Source organism: Cottoperca gobio, chromosome 6, assembly GCF_900634415.1.
Source record: "Cottoperca gobio chromosome 6, fCotGob3.1, whole genome shotgun sequence".
Taxonomy (NCBI): domain Eukaryota; kingdom Metazoa; phylum Chordata; class Actinopteri; order Perciformes; family Bovichtidae; genus Cottoperca; species Cottoperca gobio.
In genome coordinates this window covers 9607537-9618451 of record NC_041360.1, presented here as the reverse complement: position 1 = coordinate 9618451, position 10915 = coordinate 9607537, and the positions used below count along the sequence as shown (strand labels likewise).

At 40.2% G+C, this 10915-nt stretch overlaps 1 protein-coding gene across 2 annotated transcripts in view; it reads left to right on the top strand.

Moving 5' to 3' along the window:
* btbd11b (BTB (POZ) domain containing 11b) overlaps positions 1–8986 on the top strand; it is a 73636-nt gene extending 64650 nt beyond the window's left edge. For both annotated transcript variants that reach the window (XM_029434420.1, XM_029434421.1), the window contains 8 exons: positions 485–705; positions 853–1031; positions 5565–5670; positions 5986–6088; positions 6628–6709; positions 6831–6899; positions 7104–7217; positions 7900–8986. In XM_029434420.1, the coding sequence (XP_029290280.1) occupies positions 485–705; positions 853–1031; positions 5565–5670; positions 5986–6088; positions 6628–6709; positions 6831–6899; positions 7104–7217; positions 7900–8109 (1084 nt within the window). In that variant the 3' untranslated portion in view covers positions 8110–8986. The remainder of the gene's footprint in view (positions 1–484; positions 706–852; positions 1032–5564; positions 5671–5985; positions 6089–6627; positions 6710–6830; positions 6900–7103; positions 7218–7899) is intronic.
* The last annotated feature ends 1929 nt before the right edge of the window (positions 8987–10915 follow it).

The window sequence follows — 10915 nt, the reverse complement described above, 5'->3', positions numbered from 1 at the left end:
GTTTAAATATGTTGTAGTGCAATGACAGCCCATTTACTCCAGTCACTTAAAGCTATTTAACTCCAACTATAGTGGATTGTCAATTCTACAAACCTACAATTGCTTTTCAGCCTTTTAAAGAAAATATGTGCCTATTTGCATACAATGAGAAGCTTTTACCCTACAGATTTTCTCAGTTTGTTTATATGCACTAAGCATTTGTTTATCCAACAATACTTGTTCATTAAAACTGAGCTATATGCGGCAATAACAATTAAAACTGTGAGACAGTTCATTTCAGATTGCCGTAGCTAATCTGTAATGACCATAACTCAGTAACAGCAACATCACTTTTGTGACTATAATTATACAAATGCACCTGTCTGCATTTGTGGTGATATTGGCCTGGAGACTCATGCAATGAAAATCAATTAAATAGAGTCATATAATCTGTACAGACCAATCAAATTAAAAGTATCTTTTGTTTGTGCTTTTGCTGTTCTAGAAATGTGTTTCGTAAGCTGCTGTCCCATACAGAGAAAGGGAAAGGGGACGTCTTATCCCTGGAAGAGATCCTGGCAGAGGGTTCGGAACTGGAAGGTAGAAGTCCGTCTCAGATTGACCTGATTCGAAGTGGGAAGGCCAAACTTAAAGCCCTGAAAGAAGCCATGTACCATAGCTCAGAACATGGGCATGTAGACATCACCATAGATATACGGAGCCTCGGTTAGTTTCTGTTACCACTCTCTAAAACATGCATGTGCATTTTCTACAGTATCACATTCTGTATGCAACGTTGATACCTTCTTTGTGCATGTTTGTGTGTGTATTCAATATGTTTCATGTGTGTTTACCTCTGTTATTAATTCCCAGGGGTTCCATGGACTTTGCACACTTGGATGGAGTCTCTGCGCACATGTTTCCATCAGCACCGCAGACCCCTGATCCAGGGTCTTTTGAAAGAGTTCAGCTGTATCGAGGAAGAGGAGTACACTGAGGAACTCATCACACATGGCCTGCCTCTCATGTTCCAGATCCTCAGAGCCAGCAAGGTACTGCACTGTCCCCTTTCAAATCACTTTGGCTTTCAGTTGTTTGAGGTGCTAATCTATATGGGATAATTGGGCTCATTCACCAATATCTTCCTAAGTTTGTTCTTAAATTTGTTCTTGAGAAAGGTCCTAAGAAAAGTCAGATTCATGACTTTGTTGAATTGTTCGTACCTGTGTTTCCAATGTCCTCGTTATTTCAGAGCAGGTGCCAGTTGATCGTTATTAGCCCTGCCATGAGACTTGAAGGCTGTGTGCGCACACAGAAATTGAAAAGAACATTTTTGAAAATGAATTCAAGAATACCCAAACAAAGGGGTGGAGCACCGTACTCCAAACGTAAAAAAAACTTGGAGTTGGAGGTATTTCTGCAGGGAGTGAACGCCAAACAAGTCGTCATCTTTTGTACTGTCAGTAGTGGATATAATAAATATAAATGTATAAATAACACAAAATAAGATGGATGGGATGCTATTACTCATTTAGTGTTGGAGTGTTAGTGTAGTTTTTTCTTTTAAAGACCAAATTGCATTGTAAAATAATGAAGATATTTCTTAAAAAAGATTATAAATTAATTCAATCATTTATACAACCTACAGTATATCTCAAAAGTGAGTACACCCTTTAGATTTTTGCAAATATTCTGTTATATCCTTTCAGGGGATAACATTATCCTACTGAAACTTTGATATAACTTAAAGTAGTCAGTGTGCTGCTTGAATAACAGTATAGATTTATTGTCCTTTGAAAATTACTCAGTACACAGCTGTTAATGTCTAAACAGCTGGCAACAAAAGTGAGTACACCCCATAGTGAACATGTCCTAATTGTGCCCAATGATGTTGTTTTCCCGCCCTGGTGTCATGTGACTCATTAGTGTTACAAGGATTCAGGTGTAAATGATAAGCAGGGCTGTTAAATGTGGTGTTTTGGGCACAATTCTCTCTGAATGCTGGACAACATGGCACCTCATGGCAAGGAACTCTCTGAGCGGCTGAAAAAAAGGATTATTGCGCTTCACAAAGATGGCCTTGGCTATAAGAAGATTGCCAACACCATGAAAATGAGTTGCAGCACAGTGGCTAAGATCATACAGCGGTTTTCCAGGACAGGTTCCACTCGGAACAGGCCTCGCCAGGGTCGACCAAAGAAGTTGAGTCCACGTGCTCAGCGTCATATCCAGAGGTTGGTTTCCAAAAATAGACGTGCGAGTGCTTCCAGCATTGCTGCAGAGGTTGCAGAAGTGGGATGTCAGCCTGTCAGTGCCCAGACCATACGCCGCACACTGCATCAAATCGGTTTGTATGGCGGTCGCCCCAGACAGAAGCCCCTTCTGAAACCGATGCATAAGAAAGCCCGCAAACAGTTTGCTGAAGACAATGAATCCAAGAACATGAGTTACTGGAACCATGTCCTGTGGTCTGATGAGACCAAAATAAACCTGTTTGGGTCAGATGGTGTCCGGCGTGTGTGGCGGCACCCTGGTGAGGAGTACCAAGACAAATGTGTTTTGCCTACAGTCAAGCATGGTGGTGGCAGCATCATGGTCTGGGGCTGCATGAGTGCTGCCGGCACTGGGGAGCTGCATTTCATTGAGGGACACATGAATTCCAATATATACTGTGACATCCTGCAGCAGAGCATGATCCCCTCTCTTCGGAAACTGGGCCGTAGGGCAGTTTTCCAACATGATAATGACCCTAAACACACCTCCAAGATGACAACGGCCTTGCTGAAGAAGCTGAAGGTTAAGGTGATGGACTGGCCAAGTATGTCTCCAGACCTAAACCCAATTGAGCACATGTGGGGCATCCTCAAGAGGAAGGTGGAGGAGTGCAAGGTGTCCAACATCCGTGCGCTCCGTGATGTCGTCGTGGAGGAGTGGAAGAAGATTCCAGAAGCAACCTGTGCAGCTCTGGTGAATTCCATGCCCAGGAGGGTTAAAGCAGTGCTAGATAACAATGGTGGTCACACAAAATATTGACACTTTGGGCACAATTTAGACATGTTCACTATGGGGTGTACTCACTTTTGTTGCCAGCTGTTTAGACATTAACAGCTGTGTACTGAGTAATTTTCAAAGGACAATAAATCTATACTGTTATTCAAGCAGCACACTGACTACTTTAAGTTATATCAAAGTTTCAGTAGGATAATGTTATCCCCTGAAAGGATATAACAGAATATTTGCAAAAATCTAAAGGGTGTACTCACTTTTGAGATATACTGTATATTATACAACTGTAGAATTGCATAGAATACGCAATAACCAATTATTTTTGGAAAAACATGTTTGCACATATTTGCGTAATTGTGCTCTTGAGTGGATTCTGTTCTTGACCTGAGAACAAATCCCAAATAAGAAAACATTGCTGAATGTCAGAATCAAGTGAATGAGGCCCATTGTTTCCTTCAAAGCTACATCTTGATCTTTAACATGTTTACATCTTTATTATAATTCTACGCTTTCAAACATTATCTGCTTTGTTTACTGAGCTCTTTTCTTTTTCTATCAAGTAATCAGGCAGTCGGGTCATCAGCTTCACAGAGACTGACAGAGCCCCAGAGGCCTACTCAATATCAATTACATAAAAATTATAACAATTTATGACATGCCTCCTTGCCCCTCTCTGTTGCTGCTCATTAGATCAGGGCCCTGTCTCATTATCTAAGCTCATGATCTCCTTGGTAGGCCGTATTAGATTTAAAACAGCACATCATCCCGTCTGTCAACTCTGTTTGGTTTGTCTACTTTGCCTTGGCGTAGTTCTGCCCTGCTGGCGTCATTGCTGATATACGAAAAAACACTGCAGTGCGCACACACACACACTCACATAAATAAAACACGAGCAGACCTGCAGAGACTTGCATTCGTATGCAATCCCATGCCGACAGTAGTTCTATCACACACACACACACACACACACTCATACACTCATCCTAGCCTTCAGTGGACTGCTGCAGTGTCAGCCCTTGTCTCTGTCTTGGCTGATGTATGGTGGGGCCAGTGACCCTCATCTCTATGAGGGCCTCAGGGACCCCTGGCACTGTTTTCTCCACCATGAGGGCCAGAGACATCAAGGTAGCGACCATTCATCTTTCATAGTCTGCTGCCTCGGCCCACTGAAACTTCCATTCAACAATTTAGTTAAATACAGTTCAGTTCAGATCGCTAAAGTCCAGTTCCATTTTACTCAATACACTGCAATGCAACATTGTGCAAGAATAGGTATTTCTGTGATTTGGCGCCCCTACAGTTTCAGAGTGATCTACACTTACAGACCGCTCTCTTAAGTATGGACAGCTGTACACATGCATTTGTGTCATGATTACATGTGAATCGACAATTTTGTTAAAAAATTACGCAAGTGAAACAACACTAGCAAGCTAACTTACTTACTTACTCGTCCAACTGCAAGATGGGTAGCTCGGCATTTGTCTTGTAGCCTTATATTTTGCGAAGCTCTCGCCAACGTGCTAGCGTTGTAAACACCAAGACTACCCCTGTGCTCAGAGCTCCCCAGTCCTGGCAGCCAACTAACAAAGCTAACACCTAACAAAGCTAACAGCTAACAAAGCTAATAGCTAACTAGCTGACGACAGCTACAGTTGGCAGCAGTTGTCGGTTAGCGTTACTTTAGCACCAAGTATAGCTTCAGAAATGTCAGTTAATCGAGACAGAGGGAAAACCAACAAATATTTACTCCATAAAATGTGATCAAGTTTCACCAAAATCATGGACATAGTTGGTCGTGTGTGACTTAGTGCTGTAAAGTCTTACGCACTACTCGTGGGAGAGCGTACCTGCTCAACAGAGTTCTATCTATCTATCTATCTATCATCTATCTATCTATCTATCTATCTATCTATCTATCTATCTATCTATCTATCTATCTATCTATCTATGTCTGGCGAGTGAATGTGGGGGAAATTGCAGAAGTGCATATATGTCTCTGGAGGTCCCTGTGGCTGTTAATAGCTGTTTGTTGGCTTCATGCTTCAGTGAGAGCAAGAAGCCTGACTGCACATGTGGGGCTTGTAGTGTCGCGCACCGCTGCTGCAGCTGAATGGCACTGCCCCTCCTTCTCCTTCAGTTTGAGCTACGTACACACACAAGAGGAACGTTAGCTGTGAGGGGAAGAAGATCTCACTCTCCTGTCTTTCTCTTTCTCACACTCCTACAGTAGCTCTGCCTGTCGTGGTATTCCCCATAATAGTAATCTCCGAGGAATTGAGGGTGTAAAATATTCATCTGATCCCCTTTAAAAGGTGTGAGATAGCCACACATATGTGGCTTATTGGAACCATTGCTTGAATGTAATAAATGCTGAGCGTGATACAAGTCTGCAGAAGTTAAACCGCTCTCACTGTGTTGATACTTGTGTTGGGGATGTTTGTGTAGGAGAGGAGCACTAAAGTTAGTACTTGTGTGTTCTTGCGTAACATGAACTCCTGGATGTTGGCTCAGCACTGCCCGCCCAAGCAGCTCTCCTCTTCACCCTCTGATGTTTTGTTACTCTGTCTGTGTTTTGTCAGAATGAGGTGATCAGCCAGCAGCTGTCTGCAATCTTCACCCAGTGTTACGGCCCTTACCCCATCCCCAAACTGGCAGAGATCAAGAGGAAGCAATCGTCACGCCTGGGTGAGGGTCGGCCTTTTTCATTTTATTTTTTGGCATTGTGAAAGCTATACTGTTTAACAATGAAACAATACATCATTAAGGCTGCAGAAGAGAAGTACTTTGATGTATGTTGTTGAGTCGACTGTTACTAATAAATGCATAATGAGGGAAGATGGGAAGTGTGTGTAGCGCCATCTAGTGTTCAGAGACTGGAATACAACAAAATTATCTGAAATGTGTCTAGAATGGCCAGCAAGCCATTTATACCCCATTTATTTTTTTGTTTTTTATGATAATCAGAAAAATATCAAGTGTTTCTGTCCACGTGTCTTTTAGATCCTCACTTCCTGAACAATAAGGAGATGTCAGATGTGACCTTTTTGGTGGAGGGGAAGCCTTTTTACGCCCACAAAGTCCTGCTCTTCACAGCTTCCGGCAGGTATACTCACTCAGACATCGGCTTTTTAAATACCCAAGTACAGGAAATATGTATGTACATTATACTGTAAAGTATATGCTGACAATATGAAGGCTCTGAATGTGTAACTGTACATTTTAATATAAAAAGATGAATGAATTCATGCAGCAATGACTAAACAGTTGACATGCTGTGTGGATGTCAGTACTGAACATTTCTTCCTGCTGATCTATAAAGTCATTGTTTTTCCTGCCCCCGGGATCTTCGCAGGACGTCTATATCACTATCATGTCATGTTAATTTGATATCAACTCATCAGTCTTGTCATAAAGGGATTGAAGAGAAATAACAAATCACTCACATTGACATTATGTCCTCAGAGAAAACATAAAATAACAAATTCAAACTAACCCATTATTGTACAGTGGTTCAAGGTTTATTGTGCTCTCCTTCCATGCTATAAGTACTGTATATTATTTAGAATTATTCCCATTCACAGGGTGTTAGAAAAACAGGCTTATTGTTTCCATGTCTCTCTGTCTCATTTTCTTTCCCTTAAGGTTTAAATCTCTTCTAGCGAACAGACCTTGCGGTGAAAACACGTGCATTGAAATCAGCAATGTCAAATATCACATTTTTCAGGTAATGCAATTACTGTAAACATTTCAATCACACTTGAATTTCAAATTCATATTCCCTCCTTCATGAATTCATGCTGTATTCATCTTTGTATGGAAGCTGCAATATTTGTTTCTCCTTTCAGCTGGTGATGCAGTATCTCTACTGTGGAGGAGCAGACGCTCTGCACATCAGGAACACTGAAATTATGGAGGTTGGGCTCGTTATTACAGCTTTCACTGCAAAACTGTATCATGTACTAGAACGTTTACATGGAAAACCTTTATACTATGAAACACATTTGTAATCTCAAGGTCACCTATGGATGTTGCACTGTTCAAATTGTACAATAATGTCTATGATCAAATACAAAACTAGATGCTAAACTTGAATTTGAGTTGATTGTGTGTTTTTTCAGCTTCTGTCTGCATCCAAGTTCTTCCAGCTGGAGGCGCTACAGAGGCACTGTGAGATTATCTGCACCAAGAACATTAACACTGAAACGTGTGTCGAGATCTACAACCACACCAAGGTGCGCAAACAGAATCGGATGAATACACCCACTGTAACACTACTACTGTACACTACAAATACAAGCTATGCTACAAAGCAATTTAAATGGATAGTTGTTTGAAGTGGTTGTATGAGGTACGTATCCATAGTCAGCGTATTACCAACAGTAGATGGCGGTCGGCACGCCACTTGAAAAAAGTCTATATCGGCTTTAGTGTCACTATATTTAGAATATTTTCAGCGCTTAACTTTGCTTTCAGACAGCCCTTTCCGACGAGGAACTGAAGCCGACAGTATGCTTTCTTTAAAGCCACCAGACTCCATTTAAAAATACAACAGTTTTACCTCTCAGAATCGGGGTTGGCTAGTTTGTGTTATTGTGCGACTTTGGTGAATCGGAATGAAAATATTGTAAATATAACATACATATAGCGTACAAATAAACTGATAATTAATTTTTTAGGCGACCCGTCCACACCAGTACATTGCTTAGCTTCCGTGCTGGTACACGCGTCTGTTTCCCTAAACTTGGGTGAGCCGACTGTATCTACTGTAGGTTATACACTAAATATGGATGAGTACCTACTACAACCCCACATCAAATACACAACTACACCTTTAAGTGGTTTTGGATAGAACATTTTGTTTAAGCCAGAAATTAGATTTGTAATTTCTTGAAAATGTGTTGTTTATTTTCACAGTTTCTTGGTGCTCCAGACTTGGCGTCCTATATAGAGGGCTACTTCCTAAAGAACATGTTAATCCTGATTGAGTTGGAGCCATTCAAACAGCTGCTGTACGACATGCCTCCAGATAGCCCTGGCTCGGACATCCTGCAGGACCTGGAGAAAACCTTAGCCATCCGCATCCAGTCCATCCACCTGTCCTCCTCCAAGGGATCCATTGTGTGATCTGCTCCTGAACACAGGAACAGAGAATATTTAGCAGAGACATGACACTGTTTTGTGATGAGAGAGAGAAAAAAGACTTGTGGACTGTCCAATTACGATCTTTGTCTCTGTGAAGCTCATCAGTTGCTAAAATGCTTCTTATTATCTTAGCACAGATGTTCTGTCTGCCTTGTTGATATCTGTCAACTATGAATTACAGTTACATACAATGACTGTCATAAGATAGCTGTATGCCACAATTTGCCAATAACATCACAACACTGTAACAATGTCCCTCATTCAGTGAGACTATCTCAGCTAAGTAGTACAGTATGTGTGTAACATGTTGAACTAAATGCATCAGGTGGGACTACGGCAACTCATAAGGAGATTTGAAACCAACTGAAACAGTCAGAGCATCTGAATACATGAATACAATGTGTTGAGACGATGAACAACTTCAGCGTAATGTGATAAGCCATCAGTGTATACCTTCCTGGCTGTGTGAGGAAGAACTGCTGTGATTATTTGCTTAAACTTGTGGACCTGTACAGAGTAATTAATTTGTATATTTGTCAGTCACTTTGCATTATCTGTGCTTATTACTCTTTAAAGCCAAACAAGACAAACAACTGACAAGTACCTGTAATGTGACTGATGCAAAAGTGGGACTTTCACCACGTGACTTTGGGCAGCACGGGTGGGAAAGAGGACTTTTTTCTTCCTCCCCTATTACTGTGTAAATATTGTTCATAAAAAACAGAGCTATTGATAATGTAAGTTAATGTATATACTATATCCATGGATGTTTTTCTCATGTGTCTTATTGTTGGATATCGCTGTAAAAACAAGAAGCTCATCTTTTAAATATCTATGTTTAAATGTTGCATGACAGAGGGATGACTGTGTTCTGTTTTGTTCTGTTTCAACTGTTGGAGGATTACGTTGAGGAGCTGCTTTCACACTTACACGACTGAAATTAGGGCGAGGATATTTTTTTCATCAGCATGGGTCACTAAATGTGTAACAGTCAAATAGTGTCGTCATTTCGTGTGTGAGAGGCTCCAGGTCTGTTTATTCCTGAACTGGGAACATTATGCTGTCGCCGGTTTTCCAGGGATTGAGAAACCACATGACTTGTATATGTGTGACTTGGTATATCTTTCCTCTATAAAGATTAATATAAAGGATACTATGAATCCGCTAATAGATTATTCTGGTGCAGTCTCTGGCTCAAAAAACACCCGCAAGGTGACGTTTTTTATTAAGTTTGATGTCAGGTTTTGAAGGCTGTCCTTTTAGTTGTTGTTCTCCACAGCTAGAAGGTTACATTTTAGCTGGAAGGTGGTTTATGGTGGTGCCTAACTGGACACGGATACATTTCCTTAAAAAAAAAAAGAAAGCTCCTCATATAAAACTGAAGAAATTACGTATTAAAACTACATCAGCCAGTGCACATAATGTCAATCCCTGCATATTGCTGTAACGTAATGTATAAACTCTTCGAACGTGGCAAAAATATTTGAATTAACACCAACAAAGATAGCTTGCTAATGCTACTCGTAAGTTCCCAAGTACCATGCTTATATCTTACAGTAATATTTATCTACATCTACAAGTGCATGCCTTTTGTCTTCATCAAGGACCACGATGGAAGTCTTGGACTTCTTGACAATTTTGGCGATGTGACTCATTTAACGTCTCTTTTCTCATATTGTCAAACTAAATCTTTCCAATTAGCCTTAGCTAGCTAACTGTGGTTGTGTCTGAAATCACAAATTGTTCAATCATTCACTACTCCCTATATTATAGCAGAAAATGGTGTACATGCTATACTTGTTTGTATGAAAAGAAACTTATGGTGACATGTTCTAAGTCTGTTTTCTCTCTTGTGTTTATGACTTAAGATTTTTGGCAGGATAATCTTTCTAAATTGCTTTTTAATTTTTCAGAATGGTAGAAAATAAGGAGAATGCAGGAGAATTTCTTTTGTCAGGTAAATTGTTCTAAGTGTTTGTTGTAATACTTATATAGGCCACAAGAGGCTGAAGTCACCACTACTTGTTCTAAATAGGACTAAAAGCATTCAGGTGAGTTTAAATTTCTCCATACACTCAGGACACAAGGTACACATACCTGGAAAAAAAAACGTGACTGGTTGTAGTCCTCTTTTGAACTTTGAGTCGTCGTGCACTTCAGCCTCTTGTGGCTGAAGTTAGTATTACAAAAACAAACAAAAGAAAACAACAAAACATTTTTTTAATTAAAATTTAAGGAACTTGGAAATATTATCTTTGCAAAACAAAGTTTTCACCAGTTTGTAAATCATAAACACGGGAGAGGAAACAGTTAAGATCAGACCGAGAAACTGTATCACCAGATATGTTGTTTTACAATGGCCTCTCAGGGCTTCATTATGTTTGATAAGACTATACAGTAAGTGGATACATTAACAAACTCAAACTGTGTCACTCAAATAAACAGGCAGACAGTAAATCTAGTGCACTAGTTTATAGGAAATGATTTTGGACACAGCTGTTAGTGTTTGCTTGCCGAGTTTAGCTATACATTTACCGGCTGGTGTAGTTTGATGAAGAAAGTAAGCTTTAGGTTGCTTGGCTGAAAAGGCTGGTGCTCAGTATGTTTAACTACTGTAGGCCTACCAGTGTTTTCAGGCATACTAGATAGAAATGTTGCATCAGAAAACTAGATATATGATTAAGTGGGTGCAAGACCAAAAAAAGAATCAAATAAGAGCTCGAGAATGATAAATATGGTTTCTTTCACTCCATTTTAATGAGAAAACTAACAATATAATTTCATTATT